Source organism: Balaenoptera acutorostrata, chromosome 18 (genome assembly GCF_949987535.1).
Source record: "Balaenoptera acutorostrata chromosome 18, mBalAcu1.1, whole genome shotgun sequence".
Classification (NCBI taxonomy): domain Eukaryota; kingdom Metazoa; phylum Chordata; class Mammalia; order Artiodactyla; family Balaenopteridae; genus Balaenoptera; species Balaenoptera acutorostrata.
The window spans coordinates 14,247,683-14,272,033 of NC_080081.1; the positions used below are offsets into that span (position 1 = coordinate 14,247,683).

The window sequence follows — 24,351 nt, forward strand, 5'->3', positions numbered from 1 at the left end:
TCTAACCATGCAGCATAATATTTAAATCTACAAAATTCTAAAGTTTTTCTTTACCATGCTATCTAGGTACAAAAAAAGCCAGACAGAATTCAGGAAGATATCCTTTCTGATAAAGATGAAAAAAAAGGAGTGTGGGATTCCATTAAAAGGTGATTACTAATGAATATTTTAACTATAGACCCATCAGGAGTCTAGTTTGTGGAAGCCTGGCAGATGGTAAACATTTAAGTCAAGCACAGATCTTCTCTAGAAAGGATAAGACAAATACATAAATGTTACTGTTGTAAGACAGGAAACTGGAGCTATAAGACAACTGAACATAAAGGGCTGTTCAAACCAGGGGAGAGAAAGTCTATATCCAGTTAGGAGGAACCTCAGAAAAGACCCGGGAGGAGTGTGTGGCTGAGATACGTTCTAAAGGATGGACAGGAGACAGAGTGAAGGTACCTGGTTACGTGAAGTCGAAACGATTGGGTACGTTTCTCAAGGAACAGGAAGGAGCCCAGGTTAGCTGGGATATTGAATATAAGGGGGAATCTTTAAGTTAGGTTGGGACCTATATTCGTTAATCAAAAAAGAAATATTTTGGCTCACATATCTAAAGAGTCCAGGAGTGGAACTGCCTTTGGGCATTCAGGTGATGTAGTCCAGAAACTCTTTCTCCAACGCCTAGTTCTATTATCTGTGCTTCCTTCATTTTCAGACAAACTTTTACAAGAAAGAGCTTGCCATCTGTCTCCCATGGGAAGAGATTGCCTCTTTCCAGATAGTTACCAGCACAAGTTCCAAGTCTGACTCATTGGCCCAGCTGTTGCCTTGTATACCAGACTGAACTGATCCCTGTGACTTACTGACTAAGCTTGGGTCGTGTGACTACCTCTAGAGCCAGCAAGAAGGCCCATCCTGCCTACACCTCGTAGCATGAAATTAGAGGAGGAGTAGCTACTCACCCACCCACCTGCCCACAATACCAAGTTATTGTGACTAGAAGTGTAAAGGGCGTTAGGTGGGCAAACACAGAAGTGGGCTGCTGTAGATCCACATTGTAGACAACTCTGAAAGTCCATTTTAGAGATCTGAATTTAATTTGAATTATGATAGAGAACTATTGATCATTTTTATCAAAGATAAGAAATGGAAACTTCAGGCCAAATAGCTTCAACAACCTAAGCAGATTTTGTTATACTAATCAGAAGCACTCCCGTCATTTTGGATTTTGCCCAGTTTAGGCCTCTTTTTCTATAGCTGACTCCTTGTTTGATAGGAAGAATCGTGTTACTGTCCCAGTATGTGCATTGAACTGGTTACTGATCAAGAAAGGCTCGAACTCACTACTTTGAGATGACTTCAGGGTAGGTTTGTTTGACAGGGGATAATGCAACAGAATCTGGGCATTTTAAAGAGTATCTGTTCGTGAGCTTCCATTAAAACCAGAAGGTAGAGACAAGGAGGAGTAAAGGTAACTGTTAAACTATGGCTTAGCCACTTATTACACAGAGAGGACACCAAAACAAAATGCTGCTTTGTTAGAAAGAGAGAAGGTAAGTTTGGGGGACAGTAACTCCTCCAGATACATAAGCGTATGTTACAATGTTTTCACTTTTTTATCTTAGTTTTAATCCTAACTTCAAGTGATTTTTTTTTTTTCCTCCCTGAATCAACTGTGTATTTTTCTTATTTGGGGGATTACAATGAGAAAACATTTCAAGAATACATCTGCCATAACAATTCTTATTTGGCAAAATATATTCCATGTCAATTGTGAATTGTTTAGTTTTCTAAAATCAGTCATTTTAAATATCTGTGCGTATAGAAATGAGATTTCTAATTAAACAAAAATTTTAAATAGGAAAAAGAAGAAACGATACATTATGAATACCCCAAATAAGATTCAGTCGCTCTTGTATATGAGGTGGGGCATATCAAAGGCTGGCCTGGGTCCAGAAAGTGGTGACAGTGACAGCTGGGCCCAGATGAAGCTGCGGCGAATGGACGTGGCCCCCCAGTGCTGCCTTATCCCTCCTGGGGACACGCCCAAGGCACAGAGGCCCCCGCAGCCTGTGGGGAGGCTATCCCTGGCCAGAGGAGCGCTTAGCTGCGGGCGCCTCTTACAGCCTCTTATCCTGGGAAGCCACGTCCACAGCACTCAGGGGCCTCCCCTGGTAGCACAGACGGAAGTTCTGGCGTGCCACTGTTAACTCTTGCACGTTCTGTTTCCTCCCTCACGACTGGCCTTCCTGAAGCCTCAGGATGTTGCACATAGCCATGGCATGCCACAGTTCATTCTCTGCTCTTAAAACAACTTTTGTAACTCACAAAGATTCAAAGGTATTATCTCATTAACCTAGAGAAAATATAATTGCATTCTATGTTGTCCAATTTTAAAAAGTCATAAAACTTCAAGTTATATTGTCACGTGTTTAAATAATTCATAATTTTTAGGATAAGTACTTGTTTACAATGTAATAACCATTCATTTTGAAAAGCCTTCCTATTTTTATTTCTTATCAAATTTAATATTTTATTTAGGTATGTAAAGTTTGCAGATGTGTATTAAGAAAATGACAGTCACTTCTTTTTCATTCAAAGTTTCGCAAGGAGGCTGCATAAAAAAGAAGACAATGAGGAAACAGACGTTCTAAACATTTTTTCAGTTGCTTCTGGCCATTTATATGAACGCTTTTTAAGGTAGGTATATTTTTTTATTTAATGTTTTGAAAAGTAATACATTTACATGGTCCAAAAAGAATTTTTAAAGTTTAAAAAAATAAAAGAGGGCTTCCCTGGTGGTGCAGTGGTTGAGAATCTGCCTGCCAATGCAGGGGACACGGGTTCAAGCCCTGGTCTGGGAAGATCCCACATGCCGCGGAGCAACTAGGCCCGTGAGCCACAATTACTGAGCCTGCGCGTCTGGAGCCTGTGCTCCGCAACAAGAGAGGCCGCGACAGTGAGAGGCCCGCGCACCGTGGTGAAGAGTGGCCCCCACTTGCCACAACTAGAGAAAGCCCTCGCACAGAAACGAAGACCCAACACAGCCATAAATAAAAATAAAATAAATTAAAAAAAATTAAAAGAAGCCTCTATTACCTTAAATAAAAAGACCACTGGTAATTTCATGGCCATAAAAAAAAAATAAAAAATAAAAAAATAAAAGAAATTACAGTGGAAAAAAAAAATCTCCCACCTCTGTTTCCTTGATACCCAGTTCCCTTTCCCACAGGAAACCAATGTTATTATTTTCATAGCCTGCCAAATATATGTATAGACAAGCCCAAATATGTATTTTTTCTTTTTTTAACTCCCTTTTACCCAAATAGTAACAAAGTACATAGTGCTTTTGCACTCCCTTTTACCCAAATAGTAACAAAGTACATAGTGCTTTTGCACCTTGCTTTTTTTTTTGTTTTACCTAAAATTATGAGGGAAGTATATTTTCTAAATACAGTGAAATTCCATGTGTTTGATTTGAAATATTGTTATTCTTTAAGGTTAGAAAATGGACATATTTTGTAATAAGATGTGTGAGGAAAAAAAAGAATATATAGTAAATTTTCCTTTCCTGGTGAAGAAATACCATGTTTTATAAAAAGGGGGAGGAGTCTGAGAGGAGGAAAGCAATATTTATAACTACAAAGGGCTATTTTTTAACTGCTTATATAGAAGGATCACAGAGAACGCCTCGAAAATGTTTGAATATGTGTGGATATTTTAAGATGTACTTTAGATACATCTGTATTTTCTCCAATCAGAGGTCTAGGATAGCAAAACAAGTGGCCTGTCCAGTGACTTTATCAAAATAGACATGTTGTTCAGCACTTCAAGGTTTACACACCTGCTATTAATGACACAGTAACAGAGCCAAGATTAGACGCTAGTTTAACTAAACAAAAGACTGTTTCAGACTAGCTTCTTTCTCTTGTCAGCTGGAACAAACAAAAAGCAGTCAATTTAGTCTATACCAGGTGTATGTATATATATATATATATATATATATATATATATATATATATATATATATACGTATGTATATACAATATATGTGTATATATACATATATCATATTCTTATACGTTACATACTTGCTGAGCAGCCATAATATTTGAAGATACGTCACTATTTCTCCATAATTCATAGTGAAAACTATCAATTAATATCTTTAAATATTTAAAAGCCTTAAGAGAAGTAGGATGAACCCCTGTTAATGTTAATTTATTGAGTTTATTGTTGTTTTATGCAGAATTATGATGCTTTCTGTTTTACGGAACACCAAAACACCAGTGAAGTTCTGGTTTCTTAAAAATTATCTCTCACCAACATTTAAAGTAAGTACATTAATTTTTTTAATAGAGTAGTTAATATTTCAGAAGTAAATTCTTTATATCATTGTAAGTTCACACAACATTTCTCTTTTCAGAATGAGTCTTTTGAAATGTATATTTACTCAAATTACTATATGTAATCAATTTAAAACCTTGGTATTCGGTATTTTTTAATCTAGCTTAAGAAAAATTCTATGCAGCTTTTATTTAAAGAAGTGATTAAAAACACAGCAGGAGATGGTTTATGTTTAAGTAAACTCAAAATCAGGATTAGTGGGTTTTCATAACAATAAGTAAATAAAAGTTGGCAATGAAAAATATGTACAGATTGGTAATTAAAAGAATTAGATTCTGTCATATTTTGACAAAGAAAGGCAGGAACAGTAGAAAATATGAAAACTGTACCACAGAAAATAGTCTGATAGTACCAAGAAGAGTCGGGCTCTGGTGTCACATGCGGTGCATCGGTTGGTGTGGTAACGTGGGCACTATAGGTAGTGTCTCCAGCATTTTCTATTTAGAAGTTTTTCGACGGCCAACATCTGTAACCCTTTACTCAACCCTACACTCTTGCCACAGAGTGTACCCCGTTTCTTCCTATTAATCAGATTCCAGGCAAGTTAGGGTCTCATTCAACAGCAGTTCAGAGAAGTTCTCTTTCTAGACCAAAACCAGTTGTGAAAGCAGAAATAAAAACAGGCAACAATGCTTTTATTCCTTGGTGTTGCCAGGCACATTGCTAAGTACTTTACCTACATTCTTCATAAAGTTGCTCTTCATAAAGTCCTATTCCCAGAAAACCACGACTCAGAAGTTACGTAACTGGCCTGCACAGTTGGGCGGTATCCAGGACCACTCTTAAGTTCAGAAACCCACTAGAAGGACACACAGAACTCAAAAAAGCAATTATACTCACAATTACAGTTGATTACAGCAAAAGGATACAGATTAAAATCAGCAAAGCAAAGAGGTGCATAGGGCAGAATCCAGGGGACACCAGACCGAGCTTCCAGTTGTCCTTTCCCAATGGAGTCATGTGGACAGAGCTTATACCTCCCAGCAAAACTGTGATGGTACACATGGAGTGTTGCCAATTAGGGAAGCCCACTCAGACCTGCTGTCCAGAGTTTTTATCGGGAGTTGGGTACATAGACCCACCTGACGGCCACCATGACTGACCTTAGCATCTAGCCCCTCCAGAGCTTGAGCTGATATCTTGTGGCCCAAGGTCTCCATCATAAATCACATTGTTAGCACAGACTATCTGGCGTGGCCCTAGGTCCCCAGGCAAATACAGACATTCTTATCAGGCAGGATATTCCAAGGTTGGCATTTACTTCCCAGGAGCCAAGGGCAAAGGGCCCAACCATTCTTTGAGCAAGACTTGTCCTTTGTGGCACAGGCCCTAGATCAAATAGCTGATTAGTAGCTGAGATTTGAGCCCAAGCGTTCCGACCTCAAAGCCCAGGTGCTTAACCCTTACGACACAGCTCCTCTACCCTCCCCACCACCACCAGGGGGGCCGCCTCCTGTACTTACTTGTAAACTGAGAAAGAACCCATAAATAGAGACAAGAAGTCTTACTAGTTTGTTACTAAACTTTTAACATGTGATGCAACACTGCATCGGGGGATTTAACTCTGCATATACTGAGATAATAAAATGTGAAGATTCTCTTAACAGGAAATTATATCATTCCCTAGAAACACAGTGCTGTGTGCGGAAAAGAGTCTTGTTCTGCTGCATGGCCAAAAGTGATACCATATCTGAAATAATATTTTCCTTCTTTTTGTAATTTGTTCTTTTTGCTCGAAATTTTTACCTTTTATATTTTTTTCAGGGAAATATAACATGTACAAACGGTAAATGTGCAACTTTGATGAATTTTTACAAATTTAAAACACCTGTGTAACCAGCAGCCAGATATGGAAACAGAAATTGCTAGTACCCTAGATCTTTTCCCTTCAATTTTAAAAGCATACCTCCTTTCTTCCTTCAGATCTTCGCTGAATTGTACCTACTTTGGGAATAAGCCTTTCCTTACTACACTATGTAAAATGACAGTCTCTTCTGATCTTTCATTTTATTTCCCTTCCCCTTTTATTTTTCTCCATAGCACTATCTTCTATAGATAACTGACTAATTTCATTTATTTTATCTAAAATGTAAGCCTCATGAGGGCCATGATTTGTGTCTGTTTTGTTTCATTAGTGTATCCCTAGGGCCTAGGATAGTGCCTGGCACATAGTGCATGCTCAGTGAACATATTTTTTAATACATATTTGGTGAATAAAAAAAAGTTTTTCTAATTTATCCTAGTTTGTTTTTTTAAGTTTGAAATGAAAGCAGTGACTCCCAGTAACTGTTCTAGCCATAATGTCAACATTTTGCAACTCACAGATAAAACCAATGCTTACAGTAAGGAACATAATTTAAATCTACATCTTTCTTACAAGAGCAGGGAGAAAATTAAACTAAGCATATAACCAGCAACTAGCTACAAGTGAGAATTGAGGAGATGAATGCAAATTCTACATTTGCTAACCCGTCTTTACTCACTCCTTTACCATCATCCCTCTCAATATTTGGGCTCTTGAACCAAACTTAGCTAACAGTGTACATATTTAATTAACTGCTCTGTTTTAAACAGAATAAGATACTCTAAGCGTATAAGACACTGAATCAAATATCAAATATTCATGCCACAATAACTACCTTGTATTTTTAATCCTTGAATTAAATAGTCATAAATCTCAAACATGAAACTCATATAGAGAATATAATTTATCAATTTACTACTCATTTTGTGTTTTTTGTACACCCTTTTCATCTTCCTCTCTCTCTGACCAACCAGCATGTTGACATGTGCATAAAGTGTTTGATGCACAGGTGTTCCACGATCCAGAGGCTTTCCTTTCTATCATCAAGTTTTCTCAGGTCAAACGTTAGTAGTAAAAGTAGAGGAACAATTATCTTACTTAATAAGCCTGCTAGTGTACCTATTTTTAATGCCTTTAAACTACAAAGTTTGATGTATACTTACATCTTTATGTTTGTCAGCATTGTCATATTTCTGATTAATAGGTGTAAGTTGTAGAAGTACTGTTTAGACATTTTACCGATTCATTTGTAACAACTTGTAAACTCTAACTTTTAAAATGTTAATTTTTTTCTCCAAAACAAAAACTGCTTTCTGTTCCTTGAACATAGTCTTTGATTTGTGTGTGTGTTTTAGGAGGTGATCCCTCACATGGCTGAGGAGTATGGATTCCAGTATGAACTAGTCCAGTATAGGTGGCCCCGGTGGCTTCATCAACAGACAGAAAAACAAAGGATTATTTGGGGTTATAAGATTCTTTTCCTTGATGTCCTTTTTCCTCTTGCAGTGGACAAAATCATTTTTGTTGATGCTGACCAGGTAATAAGATTAACTATTGTTTTTAAGAGCACTTAAAACTTTTTTACACTTCTGAGTATAGGGATGCAATTTATGTTGCTGCTGCTTATTACTGTCTTTGTTGCCACGCTATGTAAACATAAGACATAATTTTGACATATAAGCAAAGTATCTTTTTTTAAAAGTCAGCATTCCAGGGGAAAATCAAAGGTGTTGCCAGAAATACCATTTATTCCTTAAGACGTGGCAGTTTTTTCCTCTGAAGTAGTTGTTTTTTGTTTTGGGGGTTTTTTTTTGGTAATTAAAAATAAAAGAAATACTTATATTAGTCATAATAAAAGCACCTATATGAGTTCCTATGGATATGAACTGAAATTTGTTTAAAGTGAACTATTTCTTCTTGCTGGAAAAGTTAGCAATTACACACACTCGCCTCTCATTTTTCCACCTTCAGCCACATTCTTTGACGATTAGCCAATAACCAAATCCCATCATTCTGCCACTTAAAGAAAAGAGTCCTAAATTTGGCCAAAAAAAATTATGGTCCTCAGCTTTCAAAATTTATATATCCAGAAGTTTTTATGACTTTTCCCCTTTTCTCCTTGCATGCCTTTGTAATCACTAATGGTAAAAAATATTTTTAAAATACACAGAATTTCTCTTAAAAATTTTAAAAAATACACAGAATTTCTAAGAACAATAATATGTAAATATAAATGTTACATAAATCAAATGCACAAGTTAGTATTTTTATTTAGGACCCAAAGTATATTTTCAAATCCTACTTTACAATTTACTTGTATTCTAAATTCTATTATTTTTGTATTATTTTTCAGATTGATAAATATGAATCATTATAATTAAAAACTAAGAAAATAGGCAAAAGTGTAATGAAGTAAGCGTTTCCAAACATACTAACATAAAATTTATTTCTCCTATTTTCCCCCAATATATACAATAATATTTTTCCAGCAGGCTAGAGTCTACTATAAAATGAAACATACTAACATTATGTCATTGAAGCCACTGAGAATAATTAAGAGATTTTTCTTTATGATTCAAACTAATATTTGCCGATATATAATAATGGAGATATATCATAAAAATCATTTTGAATTATTAATCTATACCTTGAGAAATTAAGAGCTATGTACTTGTATATTTAATTCCTTACCAAAATATACTTTGTTCAAAATACCTTGATTACAAATCAAAACCACAGTGAGATATCACCTCACACCTGTCAGAATGGCCATCATCAAAAAGAACACAAATAACAAATGTTGACAGGGATGTGGAGGAAAGGGAGCCCTCCAACATTGTTGATGGGAGTGTAAATTGGTGCAGCCACTGTGGAAAACAGTAGGGAGGTTCCTCAAAAAACTAAAAATAGAACTAGCATATGACCCAGCAATTCCAGTCCTGAGTATATATCCGAAATAAACAAAAACACTAATTCAAAAAGATACATGCACCCCTGTGTTCATAGCAGCATTATTTACAGTTACCAAGATACGGAAGCAACCTAAGTGTCCATCCGCAGATGAATGGATGAAGAAGATATGGGGTGTGTGTATATATATAATGGAATACTACTCAGCCTAAAAAGTAAAAGAATTTAAAAAAAATAAAATGTTGCCATTTGGAGCAACATGGATGGACTTGGAGGGCATTATGCTCAGTGAAATAAGTCAGACAGAGAAAGACAAATACTGTATGATATCACTTATATGTGGCATCTAAAAAATACAACAAACTAGTGAATAAAACAAAAAAGAGGCAGACTCATAGAGAACAAACTAGTGGTTACCACTGGGAAGAGGGAAGGAGGGAGGGGCAATATAAGGGTAGGAGATTAAGAGATACAAACTATGAGGTATAAAATAAGCTACAAGGATATACTGTACAACACGAGGAATATAGCCAATATTTTATAATAGCTATAAATGGAGAATAACCTTTAAAATTGTGAGTCACCATATTGTACATCTGTAACATATACTACAGCTGTATATCAACTGTACTTTAATTTTTAAAAGAATATTAAAAAATACCTTGATTAAAAATGATGTAACAAGCTATTCTTATTAATGAGTAAGACCACTGTCATACAGACTAGGTATGTAAATTTTTAGGTTTCTTTTATTCTGTTAGGGCAAAAGGAAAAAATAGAAATTTGGTAAACTCGTGCTACATGACAGAACTGTGGGGAAAACTCAGTTCTCTATCTTTCTACAACAAGGTGATGATGATTTGAGATTCATATTAAAGGGGCTTCTATTATTTTATAGTCTTCATCAGAGAAACTATTCTAATTATTTAGATTGTCAGACATGACCTAAAAGAACTTCGAGATTTTGATCTGGATGGAGCTCCTTATGGGTATACTCCCTTCTGTGATAGCCGCACGGAAATGGATGGATATCGTTTCTGGAAAACGGGATACTGGGCATCACATCTTTTAAGAAGGAAATACCATATCAGGTAAGAAAAGTCATACTCTTACCTTTGAGTGAATAAATAACTTGTTGAATGACAATACTCAGTTTTCTTGGAAAATATACAATAATGGCAACCCATTATATAGTGCTTATTACATGCCAGTCACTCTTACAAGACTTTACATATATTAACTCATAAAATCTCTATGACAGCCTTTTGAGATATTGCTATCATCTCTATTTTATAGATGTGGAAACCGAGGCATACAGCATTTGTGTACCTTGCCCAGGCTTACGCTGCTAGTACATAGCTGAGCCTGGAGTTAAACCCAAGTGATATGGCTCAGCTGTATGTTCCTAACTACAATAGAAAATTTAAGCTTGGTTTATCGCATAACAAAATGAAGATTGTCTTCAGAGCTGTTACTGTTTTGTAGGCCCATGAGTTTCAGGAGATCTTGGAAAAACTTAAGGTGACCTTAAGAGGATGTGGATCCTAACATCATCATATCAAACTTCAAGCCCCTTGGAAACAGTATTAGACATCAGGAGCAAATTATGAAAGGATTCATTATTATTAGACCCAGGGATATCTAAAGTTAATACCAACACTGTAGACAATCACTAGAGGAAAGTAAATATATGTAAACAACGTAAGCTCTCAAGGAGTCTTCATTTCTTGCAGTGCCTTATACGTGGTGGATCTCAAGAAGTTCAGGAGAATCGCAGCAGGTGACAGGCTCCGGGGCCAGTACCAAACTCTCAGTCAAGATCCAAACAGTCTTTCAAACCTAGATCAGGTAAGTAAAACATTCATGGAATAATTTTCAATACATAGACATAGACTGTTCTATCTCCCTGCTTATAGACGTCAAAATCTTGTATTTTTAGCCTCTTTCTTCCCTTTATACAATTTTGCATTAGCTATCTTGACTTACATATTTTTTCACTACAAGCCTAACATTTTCAGAATAGCATTTGATCTTCACTTTTCCATGCTTAAACCTCTTCTTTCCATTATGTGCCCTATCTCACTTTGTTACCCTAAATTTTTCTTACTTGCTTCCATCATAATTTAAACATGTCTGTCTCCCTCCCTCCCTTTCTCCCATTTCTCTTTCTCTCTGATCTTTAAGATAAACTCCCTTCATCCTGTGCCCTCCCTGACTACTGCCTTACATTTTGTTTTTCCTCACAAATACTTTTTTTCTCAAATCCCATTATTTCCTCATTATTGTATCCTGCTAATTTCCTCATTTTAACAATTTAAACAGAAGAAAAAGACCCTGTAGCCCATAATTCCCACTATTCCCTCTTTCCAGTGACTAAAGAATATAGGTTCTGGACTTCCCTGGTGGCACAGTGGTTAAGAATCCGCCTGCCAATGCAGGAGACACAGGTTCGGATCCCTGGTCCAGGAAGATCCCACATGCCACGGAGCAACTAAGCCCGTGTGCCACAACTACTGAGCCTGTGCTCTAGAGCCCGCGAGCCACAACTAGTGAAGCCTGCGTGCATAGAGCCCGTGCTCCGCAACAAGAGAAGCCACCGCAGTGAGAAGCCCGTGCACCACAACGAAGAGTAGCCCCCGCTCTCCGCAACTAGAGAAAGCCTGCACGCAGCAACGAAGACCCAACGCAGCCAAAAATAAATAAGTAAATTAAGAATATAGGTTCTTACTAGAACCTTACATGTTTGTTAATTCAGCAAGTATCTGTTGAATACTTAACTATGTGTCAGATACTCTCCTAAGCCCTGGGACGTCAGAAAACAAAACAGAGATCCTTAGCTCATGGTGCTTTCATTCTAGTGGGAAAATAACTAAATAAATCAGTGAACAATATTTAAAGGTAATAAGTGCTTTAGAGAAAAAATAAAACACGAAAACATGGTAGAGTTCAGAATGGTGAATAGGGGTTAGAGTTTGCTGTTGTAAACTGAGTGGCCATATATCTATGCGAAGGTGCCGTTCAGATGGCGGCTTAAGAGCTGACCATGCAGATATCTGTGAGAGTTCCAAGCAGAAAGAATATCGAACGCAAAGGTCCCAAGGTGGGAGTGGGCCTTACCTGCTTGAGGAATAGTACAGAGGGGAAAAATAGTCTGGCATAGGGAAGAGAGGTAACAGAGGGTCTCGATAATGTAGGAAGTTGAAGCTGTTTGTTTAAAAATCAAGCAAATGGAATATTATAGGTCAAAATACTAATGATTGATTCAGGAGCACACTGATGAAGGACTGATTTAAAAAAATCATTCTTGGAAGTTGAGAGAACTCCAAATATGTATGTGTGCAAATGCAAGGTAGCGTCTTTGCAATATTGCCAATTAGTAAAAAACAGACAGAGAGTCCTCAGTAAACCCCAGTAACATTCCAGATTTAGATTATGAATATCACATTTTTATAATTCTTAGTCATTTCCCCAATGGATTATTCATAAGGAGCCCTACTGGTTATCTGCCTGCGGGTAACTAAGGAAAGGACTCACTTTTCAAGCGGACCAGCAGACATCTGAGGGGCTCTCCCAGCGCTGCATCACCACGTGTGGGGGATGGTGGTCCTTCTTTGGACGCACTTGGCTATCATTCCCGCCAGTCCGCTGAACACGTCTCACTAAAGTCAAAGCGATGTCTTCTTATCCAGTGAACACTTCTTGTTTCTTCTTATTTGCCTTTTTTGTGATGTGGGTGCTTTAAACCTCTCCTTTCTTGAAACTCCCTTGGCTTTCATAATAGCAAATCTTCCTGGTTCTTCTCTGATGTCCATGACTTTCGCAGCACAGTTTATTTGAGAACTACGCTTTTTCTACCTCTTATTTAAATGTTGCTATCCTCCAAGTTTCTGCCCGTGGCCCACTTCTCATTCTGTACCCACTCTATTGGCTTCTCACATAACACTGGCTTTAATTTCCAGCTTTTTTTCTACCAAGAATTCCCAAATCTTTACCTCGCCCTTCTCTCTCCTCTGAATGCCTAACTCATATGTTAAATCTGCTGAAACAGACACAGTAATGCCCAGAATTTTTCTCAAATTAAAAGTCAAAAACCCGAGCTGTATTCCTCCTCCACTGTTCTTTACATCGGCAGCTACTGCTCAGCTCCCTATCACAGGTTGGGTTATCCAGGAACGAAACTGACTCTAAAGTGGAAATTATCCTGCAGGAAGCTTATTAGGAAGTGCTCTCAGGACTAACAGCTGTTGGAGAAGGAAAGGAAGCAGAATTAGGCGAATTCTACAAATTCAGCAAAGGCCTCAGACAACCCCCACAGGGAGTTCTGAAGCTGAGATGGCCTTCCCTGGTTGTCACAGTTTGTCGAGGGGCCCAGGTCTTTATTCCTTCACCAAGATTCCCCTAACCTAGTGATACGACCCAGAACCTCCCAGAGTTATGGGGATAATGAGCACAAGTTCCCCAAGAAGGTCACTGGGAGGGATAAGCAGGGTCACTTCTACTTTGCCCCCTTGGACCCATGCCCTTGTCCTTAATCTTCTTCCTGGGCCCCTGACCCATCAACCAAGCCATTCACCATTTCATATGAATTTATATATATTTTAGCCTTAGGCTGCTTCTCTTCTATATACAAAGTGAATGATAAGGTACATCATCTGAAGCAGTTAAAACGGTTCTTAGAAAATTCATAGCACTGAGTACATATTAGAAAAGAAAAAGAGTCTCAACCTCAGCTTCTACCTAGAAACTAGAAAAAAAGAGCAAATTTGAAACCAAAGTAAGTAGAAAAGAGAATAATTAAGATTAGAGTGGAAATCAATGAAATGAAAAAAACGGAAAAATGGTATGTTTCCATAGATTTTCTTACAAACCAAAGCTGGTTCTTTGATAAAATTAAGAAAATATAAACCTTTAGCCAGACTGATCAGAAAAAAGATAAAAGACACAAATTACTAATATAGAAATGAGAGACATGGCAGCACAATATCTACAGATATTGAAAGAATAATGAGAAACTATTACAAACAACTTTATGGTAATAAATTCAACAACTTCGATGAAATGGACAAGTTACTTAAAAGACACAAACTACCAAAATGCACTCAAAATGAAATAGATAACCTGAATAGCCCTATAACAATTGAAGAAATTGAATTTAGTTTAAATCTCCAGGCCCAGATAGCTTCTAAATTCTACCAAACTTATGTGAATTCTACCCAACATTAAAGAAGGAAATAGTATCAGTTCTACACAAGCTCTTCCAGAAAATTGACATCACATTACTTTTGCCATATTCTGTTGTTAGAAGGAAGTCACTAGGTCCAGCCACACTCCAGGAGAAATAATTGCACAAAAGAATGAATACTGGGAGGCACAGATCACTGGGAGCCGTATCAGAAACTGCCTACCACAAACCCAGATATCTATCAAAATGAGATTGCATAGAAAGATTGTGGTATATTTACTCAACAGTAAAAAGGAATGAATTATTCATACACATAACAACATCGATGAATCTAAAAACAATTATGCTGATCTAAAGAAGCCAAGCCAAAAATATACATATCACATGATTCTATTTATACAAAATTCTAGAAAATGCAAACCAATCTACATGGACAAAAAGCAGTTCGTGTTTGCCCAGGAACTAACTGGCTTAGGTGAATGTAGAAAGGACAGGCAAGGATTGCAAAAAGACACAAGAAAACTTGAGAGTGATGGATATATTCAGTGAGCTTGATTGTGATCGTTGTGTCACAGGAATATTTGTATGTAAAACTTATCAAACTGTACCTTTAAATACGAACAGGGAATGGACTGGCATAAGGTTAGACATATATAGATCAATGGTATAGAACTGAGAGTCCAGAAATAAACCCATGCATCTATGGTCACTGGATTTTTGACAAGCATGCCAGGATAATTTAATGGAGAAAGAATAGGTTTTTCAGCAAAGGTGCTGGAACAACAGCATATCCACATGTAAAGAATGGATTGGACCCCTTCCTAACACCATATATAAAAACTAACTCAAAATGGATCAAAGGCCTGAATGTAAGAGGGTAAAGTATAAAACTCCTAGAAAGTATTGGTGTACATCTTTGTAACTTTGGATTAGGCAATGGTTTCTTAGATATGAAACAAGAAGTACCAGCAACTAACGAAAAAACAGGACTGCATCAAAATTAAAAACTTTGTGCGTTAAAGGACACAAGAAAGTGAAAAGACAACCCACAGAATGGGAGAAAATATTTGCAAATCATATATCTGATAAGAGACTAGTATCCAGAACATATAAAGAACTCTTATAATTAAATAACAAAAAGAGAACCAATTTTTAAATGCTCAAAGGATTTTATTTTTGTTTTTGGGTGTGCTGGGTCTTCGTTGCTGCGTGCAGGCTTTCTCTAGTTGCGGTGAGCGGTGGCTTCTCTTGTTGCAGAGCACGGGATCTAAGCGTGCAGGCTTCAGTAGTTGCAGCATGTGGGCTCAGTAGTTGTGGTGTGCAGGCTCAGTAGTTGTGGTACACGGGCTTAGTTGCTCTGCAGCATGTGGGATCTTCCTGGACCAGGGGTCGAACCCATGTCCCCTGCATTGGCAGGCAGATTCTTATCCACTGCATCACCAAGGAAGTCCTGCTCAAAGGATTTAAATAGATATTTTTCCAAAGAAGATATACAAATGGCCAATAAATATGTGAAAAGATGCTCAGCATCACTGGTCATTAGGAGCTTCAAGTCAAAACTACAGTGAGATACCTCATCATACTCACTGGGATGGCTATAATAAAAAAGACAGTAAAAGCTTTGGCAAGGACATGGAGAATTTGGAACCATCATACACTGCTGATAGGAACATAAAATAGTATAGTGTAGTGTCTGTGTCTGTGTGTTTCGCCAGCCATGTTTAGTTGCATGGGGGCAGGTGCAGAGTTTGGATTTAACCAGGACTATAATTTTGCCAAGCGAGTACAACTAAATGTGAGAATGGTAAGACAATTGAGAATATATTCAAGGGATTAAATATAATGATTAACTATGGAAATTAAGGAAGGGGAGAGTGAAGACATCGGGGGTAAAGGACAGTGAAATAGTGGTAGGATCAGTTGATTGGAGGTCCCAGTGGGGGTCAAAAGATATTGATATCTGAGTACTTGATGGAGTAAGCTGAATATCAAGAGGCTGTCAGAGAGTGGGAGCATGAAATTGAAATTATAGAGGACTTAGCTAGGACATGACCATGGGAGAAAGTGGCTGAGATAAGATGACAGACCAGGTTGTTTAAGGATTTAAAGAATGGATTCCCAGGAAAAGGGTGTTGGAAGAGGGAACAGTTAACTAGCTTTTATTTTTTTTAATTAATAGACTATTTTTTTAGAGCAGTGTTAGATTTACAGGAAAAAATTGATCAGAAAATACAAAGAAGTCTCATATTTCTGGGCTCTCTATTCTGTTCCATTGCTGTATTTGTCTGTTCTTTTGCCATTACCAATCTCTTAATTACTATAGAATTTATATGAAGACTTCAAATTCAGTAGTATCGGTCCTCTGACTTTGTTATTCTTCTTCAACACTGTGTTGGCTATTCTGGGTCTTCTGCCTTTCATATAAACTTGAGAATGAGTTGGTTGATACCCACAAAATAATTTTCTGGGACTTTTATTGGGATTGTGTTGAATCTATAAATTGAGTTGGGAAGAATTGACATCTTAACAATATTAAGTCTATCTGTGAACATGAAATATCTCTCCATTTATATAGATGTTCCTAGATTTCTTTCATCAGAATTTTATAGTTTTCCTCATGTAGAGGAACATATTTTGTTAGATTTTTTTACCTAGATTTATTTGCGGTTTTTTGTTTTTTTGTTTTTGGGGGGGGGGGTTTTGGGTGCTAATGTAAATGATGGTGTGCTTTTAATTTCAAATTCCAATTGTTCGTTGCTGGTATATAGTAATTGACCTTTGTATGTTAACCATGTATCCTGAAACCTTGCTATCGTTGCTTATTAGTTCCAGGAGTTTTTTTTTTACTGATTCTTAGGATTTTCTGCATAAACAATCCTGTCATCCTCAAAGAAAGACAGTTTTATTGCTTCCTTTCCAATCTTTATACCGTTTATTTCTTTTTCCTGTCTTGCTGCATTGGCTAAAACTTCCAGTATGATGATTAATAGGAGTGTTGAGAGAAGAACCCTAAAATTATGAATCTTGGAACTTAGATGGGACAGCTAACACAAGTACTGCTGGTGCCCTCCGGGAGAGAGAGGAAACATGCCCTTTGCTCTGGAATGTAAACAGATATTCTCTGGGAAGGGCTCTGCAACCCCTGGCATATATAAGCAGGTATCTCTGGGAAAGATGTCTCTAAATCTCTGCAGAGGTCTCTGTCTTTAACTTACTAGGCTCATTTGCCATTTAAACATCCTTTTACCCAGGTGCCAGCAATCTTTGCTTAGAAAGCTCTGAGTATGCAGAAATGTGAAAATATTTGTGGAGCATAGTTTGCTGATAGGGAAATGAAAAGTCACCTCTGAATCTGGAGAGTGTGGTGGTGACTACATAAACAGTAATAGCAGACATGGTATAAGTGATTAATCCTGCTGTTTCGAGGCAGATAAGAGGTAGAGAGGGCATGTGGAATGGTGGGTTTCTGGGCCCCTCTCTCCACCTCGGATGCTAGGGCTGAAACCCAGGGCAGGTGTGGTCTTTGTTCCAGTGCACAGGTTCATTCATGACACAAGACTATTGGGTCAAATTAAGTATTTAAAGCTTCAAAATATAGACACACCTCAGATTTACATGTTGTTTTAGGATCTTTTTATAATCTAAATGATATCTTCAACTTCTTTCACTCTGACTCTAATTTCTATACCTCTATGTTTAAATCATTCTTTTTTTCTGTAGGATCTTCCCAATAATATGATTTACCAAGTTGCCATTAAGTCTCTTCCCCAAGACTGGTTGTGGTGTGAAACCTGGTGTGATGATGAATCCAAACAAAGAGCCAAAACAATTGATCTGGTGAGCGTTTGCATTTTCCTTTGTATAAGCAGATGTGAAAATGTTCCAATAGAAGTATTTTCTGTTTTACAAATGGAATGACACACCTAGGGCACCCTGCTGCTCAGGCTGTTATTCACTGTTATATTTACCTAGGTTGGCAAGTATAGGGCTGTGTTGGGGGCCCACAAGACCACCCCCAGGTTTGATGATTCAATAAGAAGACTCATAGGACTCAGAATCATGGCTGTGAAGATATTACAGTGAGAGAATGCAAAGCAAAATCAGTAAAAGGAAAAGGCGCATGGGGTGAAGTCCAGAGAAAACCAGGTTCAAGCTTCCAAGAGTCCTCTCCCTGTGAAGTTACCCAGGACAACCCTAATTCCTTAAGCTACAAGAAGTACAACAACCCGTGTGAAATGTGGTCTATCAGGGACGCTTACCAGAAACCCAATGCCCAGGATTCTTATTGGGGGCCTGGTCATGGCAAGCACCCCCTCTGCCTGGCACGTGCCAAAATTCCCAACATCCAGAAGGAACGCAGGTGGTCAGCATAAACCACGTGTTTGCACAGTTTAGGCACTGTGAGCCATTCTTAGCAGGGAATATTGGGAACACTCCTGAAACCCAAGTTCCCAGGTGCCAGCCAAGGGCCAACCTTGCAAGCATGGGTCTAAGAGTAGCGGTCTCAGGCCTGCTGTGTTCATTCTTTTCTGCACAAAGTCCTTTGAAAGAAAGGCCATGAGCTGGCTGAAATGTTTATGGATTGGCTATCATCTTAACATGTCATCAGTTTAGTTTCCCTGCCAATAATTTTCCCAAATAAAGACAACCAAAATAACTCTGTCTACTTAAATTATCCTATACATGTCCATTTTTCTTCATTATTTTTGAGAAGTTTTTTTCTTAGATTTTCATTTTAAGCAGTTTATGCTACACAGTTTAAATCTAGACATGAAATATTTTAAACTAACTTATTTATTATCCAGCTGTCTAGACATTGTATTCCAATACTATATATTGTCTTTAATAGTACAAGATATTATTCTTTTTCTGACCATATCGTTTTTATGTGCTAAAAGTACAGAATTGTTTACAAGATCTTCACTGAAGAACAGACTGTCAAAATATTAGAACTCATAGTTTTGAACAAAATAAGACAGGGCAATAAAATATAGGGATGTTTTTCCAGATATGTATAGAAAGGTATAGAAAGAAAGTAGCGTGCCAAAATGTTAGATTGCAATCATAGGGGATAGAATGTAGCAGAAACAAGATGGCATTGGTAAGAAGAAAGTGAGGGAAATTTCTAAAGAGAGGTCAAGAACATTACTGAACATAACATAAAATGTTAAGGTTATGTTGTATAAGGTGGTGACTCATATGTTAGTGACATAAGGTCTCCTTGGGATCTTTAGTACTTAGATTAACATGAGCTACTCTAACAAATGCCCAGATTTCCATGGTTTCACATACACCCAGGTTCAGACCTGAGTGGGTGTCCTATCAGTGAGTAGCTTCCCTGTACATCGTGACTCAGGGACCAGTCTCCATCCATCTTGTGACCTCTTCGTCCTCTAGGGTCCTGTCATCATCTGTGTCCATCTGGAGCTGATCCATCCAGTATGGCAGCCACATGCCACATGCAGCCATAGAGTACTTAAAATGTTGCCAGTGTAAATTGAGACGTGCCGTAAGGTGTAAAACACATCGGATTTTGAAGACTCAGTGCAATAAAAAGAATGTAAAAATATCTCATTACTAATTTTTATATTGATTACATTTTGATAACATTTTGGAAGTATTGGGTTAAATAAAATATAGTATTAAAACTTATTTCACCCGTTCCTTTTACATTTTTATATGTGGCTGCTAGGAAATGTAAAGCTGTGTGTGTGGTTTCCATCATATTTCTGTTGGCTAGTGTTGATCTGGAGGGAAGGGAGAGGGGAGTGTGGAGAGCGCACCCTGCTCCTAAAGGCCTTGGCCCCGTGGTAGGAATTGGCCGTGTGACCACATCCAGTCGTAAGAGGAGCTACGGATCGTCATTCCTCGATGGGCAGCCACTTCCTAGCAATGGGTCTACTAGAAGAGGAAGGATGGGTGACATAAATGTTGGTGGACAACATCGTCTCTCCCACAGAAACATGTAAAATAAAAATGGAAGAACATGCTATTTTTGGTCATCTTCTTGGGGAAAAAGTTAACAAGAAAAATCCAAGGAAATGGCCTAATGGAGAGGAAAAAGCATGATTCCTGGTATTGAAGGTGAGGATGAGAGTGTCTGTAAATGTCATGACACTGTCTCAACTCCCTTTCAATCAGGGTTTCTCAGCTGGGGCATTATTTACATCTGGGACCAAGTAATTCCCTGTTGTGGAGGCGGACCTGTGCGCTGTACAGGAGGGTGTTTAGCAGCGTCCCTGGCCTCCACCCACTAGGTGGCCATAGCCCCCCCTGCGAGGGGGGGCTACTGAGCCCGCGAGCCACAGCTACTGAAGCCCGCGCGCCTAGAGCCTTTGCTCCACAACAAGAGAAACCACCGCAGTGAGAAGCCCACGCACCGCAACAAAAACTAACGCAGCCATAAATAAATAAATAAGACAACAGGCTCATGGTTCATAACTTAGCTCTCCCATAAGGCATGAAGGATGAAGGGGAAAGCAAGTTGGGGCAACTATAAGAAAATGCCACGTAGAAGTGAGCTTCAGGACACATTCTTTGGTAGTGCTTCGTGAAGAGCAGACAGGATGCTTGTGTAACTTTGTGAAGTTTATGCTCCTCCCGTAGTCTTTCCTGTCTCAGTCAATGGCATCTCCATTGTTTACGTTGCTCAAGCCAAAGACACTAGGATCATATTTGATGTCTCTCTTTTCTCACAATTCACATCCAGCCCATGAGCAAGTCTTGTTGGCGGTACCTTCAAATACATCCAGAGTCAGAACCTTCTTAAACGCCTCCTCTACTTTTTGCCTTTTAACCTTGATTTAATTTCCCAAGAAACTCTATAATAGGACCAACTGCTAATTAAAATTGATCAAATATTAGAAGAACTCTGGAGATGATCTTGTTTTAATTTCGTCCTTTGCAGATGAAAAAAACTAAGATTCTGCCACTGCCCACGCCCCTGCCACCACACACACACACAGTTTAGTGACTAGGTCTTACTACTAGTAAGTGTGGACCGTCCAAGCCTTACTACCAGTACGTGTGGACCGTCCAAGCCTTACTACCAGTAGGTGTGGACCGTCCAAGCCTTACTACCAGTAGGTGTGGACCGTCCAAGCCTTACTACCAGTAGGTGTGGACCGTCCAAGCCTTACTACCAGTAGGTGTGGACCGTCCAAGCCTTACTACCAGTAGGTGTGGACCGTCCAAGCCTTACTACCAGTAGGTGTGGACCGTCCAAGCCTTACTACCAGTTAAGTGTGGACCGTCCAAGCCTTACTACCAGTAGGTGTGGACCGTCCAAGCCTTACTGCCAGTAGGTGTGGACCGTCCCAGCCTTACTACCAGTAAAAATTGGAACCATGAGGACTGAGGATCCACGTCCATTGTGTTTCCGCTGTGCCTATTAAGCAGGCCAGTTAAATATTTTTAAGGTGTGGAGATTTATGAACTACTCTGAATTTCACAACTGTCAGTATTTTGACAAATGAGTTCCAGTTAACTGATTTTTAATATCACAACTGCTAATGAGAACAGAGGCATGTGAAAGAGGATGAATGCTTTTGCCAAAGAAACTCAAGACCTTTCTAAAGGCTGATAAATAGTTTTGTGTATGGAAAACATAAAGTATATAAAACCAGGTTTTAGTCTGAAGAAAAGGCAATCAAATATTTATTAATATAGTCTTGTATGTTCTTTTACAGGATGGTCATATAATTGGATGTTTTGTGCAAACATTTTACAGAATTGTTTGACAGACTTCTTATGAACCATCAAAAAGTCTTTAAACAATTTTTGTTTAAAGTTCTGATTGAGGTGTTTGCATTAAACACTTACTGCTTACATAAGCTATGATTTGTCATTTCACTTGATCCTTTCTCTATTAAACTAATTCCGGTATTTCAAGTACTTAGTACCTAGGGCCCTGCTTTTTATAAAATGCAGTTTGTTTGCTCTAGTGACATAGCAGTGTCCTCAAGTATTTCCTTTATGTTTCCTCGAACATGGTTTTTTATTAACAAAGCTTTATTTAAACTTTCAGTGCAATAACCCCAAAACAAAAGAACCTAAACTAAAAGCTGCTGCCAGGATTGTCCCAGAATGGGTGGCGTATGATACTGAGATACGACAACTATTAGATCACCTTGAAAACAAGAAGAAAAATGCAAGTAAGTTATTCTGCAGTGGTGTATGAACCATATGTTGCATTAAGTGAAATTAGAATAGATTACAGACTCAGTTCTTAGTGAAGTTATCAAATGATTAGGTCAGAATTTCTTTACCAAAGTCCGTGACTTGATTACAAATTTCATTTTTATGTGGACTAAGCTCACAAATTTAAAACATGGATAGAGAATCTGTTCCCCCATGGATATGGCTTCAGATCATCGCATAGATAGGCAGTATAGTATTAACCTCCTGACATAAGGTAGAGGTGAAAAAAGTAAAAGAAACCCTTGTCTTTAAGACACACTGAATTTCCTAAATATGAAAATCCAAGCCCTGAAGTTTAATAAAAGCCTTACATAGCTAACTAAAATATTACCTCCTGTCTCCTAAATTAATCTGGTACATGGTATAGGTTTCCCCATGAAAAGTTGGTTCCTGGATCTAGTAGCCTTAGTCATGACTAGAGGGTGATTTGGATTAATTTGTTTCCATTTCTTAGATTTAAAAAACTGAAAAAAAAAAAAAGTAAAATAAAAACTGAGGTTACCTTAGCATTTCATCACCCTACATAAATCCTCAACACCAATAAATATGTGTTGAATATTCTTTTAAAGCTGATATAAACTTCTTGATTCCTTCATAATTAATTCCCTTTCCTGGTCAGTGCCTGTCTCTATTGTCCTTTGCTCTTTTTTAAAAGTAGTACTGAGCTTCTGTTGTGTTCCAGTCAGTATGTTAGAGACTTTTCACAGGTTAGACTAGTTAATCCTCACAATAGTTCTTTCTAGTAGTTCAGAATATAATTCTTATTTTCCTCAGCTTTACTTTTTAGGAAGGCTGAAATGATTATATATAAACTTTCTCATATAAGCATGAAATTCTGTTTCATCTTGACTCTGTTTTCCTTAACAAAATCAGTGTGTGTTGTCTGAGAAGTTCAGTATTTAAAACACACCCAAGCATTTTTAATAATGTAGTATAAAGGTGCCACTTCAATTCAGAAGAAGAAAGATTATTCTCTGAAGTGGTGTAACTGTTTTCAAAGGGAGAGAAGGAAAGAAGGCAAAAAACGAAGAAAGAAAGGAAAATTCACATAATTACCTCACAAGCAATTTTAAATGTATAAAACATTGAGATGAAATGTTTCTGTTATCAAATTGGAAAGAGTTAAAGGATTAATAAGACCCAGCATTAGCAAGGGTATTGAGAGCTAAGCACTCTGGTACATATAGTAGCTGTATAAATTAAGGAAATTTTATAATATGCATAAAAAATTAAAATATATGCCCTTTGACCCAGCAATTCACAAGAAACATTTAAATGAGAAAAATTATGCATATATATACATATGTTTGTTACAGAATTGTTTTTAATAATGAAATAGAATCTATCCATCAATAGAGGATCGATTGCATAAACACTGATGTATACAAACAGTGAAATATAATGTAGCCTTTCAAGAGAATTGAGATAGATTTGTGCTGACAGCAAATTTTTAAGTTAAAAAATAGGTTATAGAATATTTATAATGTTATTGACCCATATCTTAATTAAAGAAAAATTGCATGTGTGTGTATATATGTTTTTGTATGGTTATATGTATAAATAACAGAAGTTTTACAAAAGAGATTTTTGGGTTTTTTGCTTAATTTTTAATTACAAATTTAAGACATGTTCATTATAAACATTAAAACCATTGTATATTCTATATACTTCCACACTTGGAAGTATTAATGTACAGAATAAAATCAGAAGCCCTCTTTTACTTACTCAAACCCAAAGAGGCAACCATTTCTTTATAAATTTTTTATTTTATATTGGAGTATAGCTGATCAACAATGTTGTGATAGTTCAGGTGCACAGCAAAGGGACTCAGCCATACATATACATGTATCCATTCTCCCCC

The 24,351-nt window shown here is 37.6% G+C and overlaps 1 protein-coding gene across 2 annotated transcripts in view; it reads left to right on the plus strand.

Moving 5' to 3' along the window:
• The window catches only part of UGGT2 (UDP-glucose glycoprotein glucosyltransferase 2), a 190,299-nt gene that overhangs the window by 155,355 nt on the left and 10,593 nt on the right, over positions 1-24,351 (plus strand). For both annotated transcript variants that reach the window (XM_057533190.1, XM_057533189.1), the window contains exons 31-38: positions 67-149; positions 2,590-2,688; positions 4,238-4,322; positions 7,555-7,737; positions 10,040-10,200; positions 10,843-10,957; positions 18,012-18,128; positions 22,318-22,444. In XM_057533190.1, the coding sequence (XP_057389173.1) occupies positions 67-149; positions 2,590-2,688; positions 4,238-4,322; positions 7,555-7,737; positions 10,040-10,200; positions 10,843-10,957; positions 18,012-18,128; positions 22,318-22,444 (970 nt within the window). The remainder of the gene's footprint in view (positions 1-66; positions 150-2,589; positions 2,689-4,237; positions 4,323-7,554; positions 7,738-10,039; positions 10,201-10,842; positions 10,958-18,011; positions 18,129-22,317; positions 22,445-24,351) is intronic.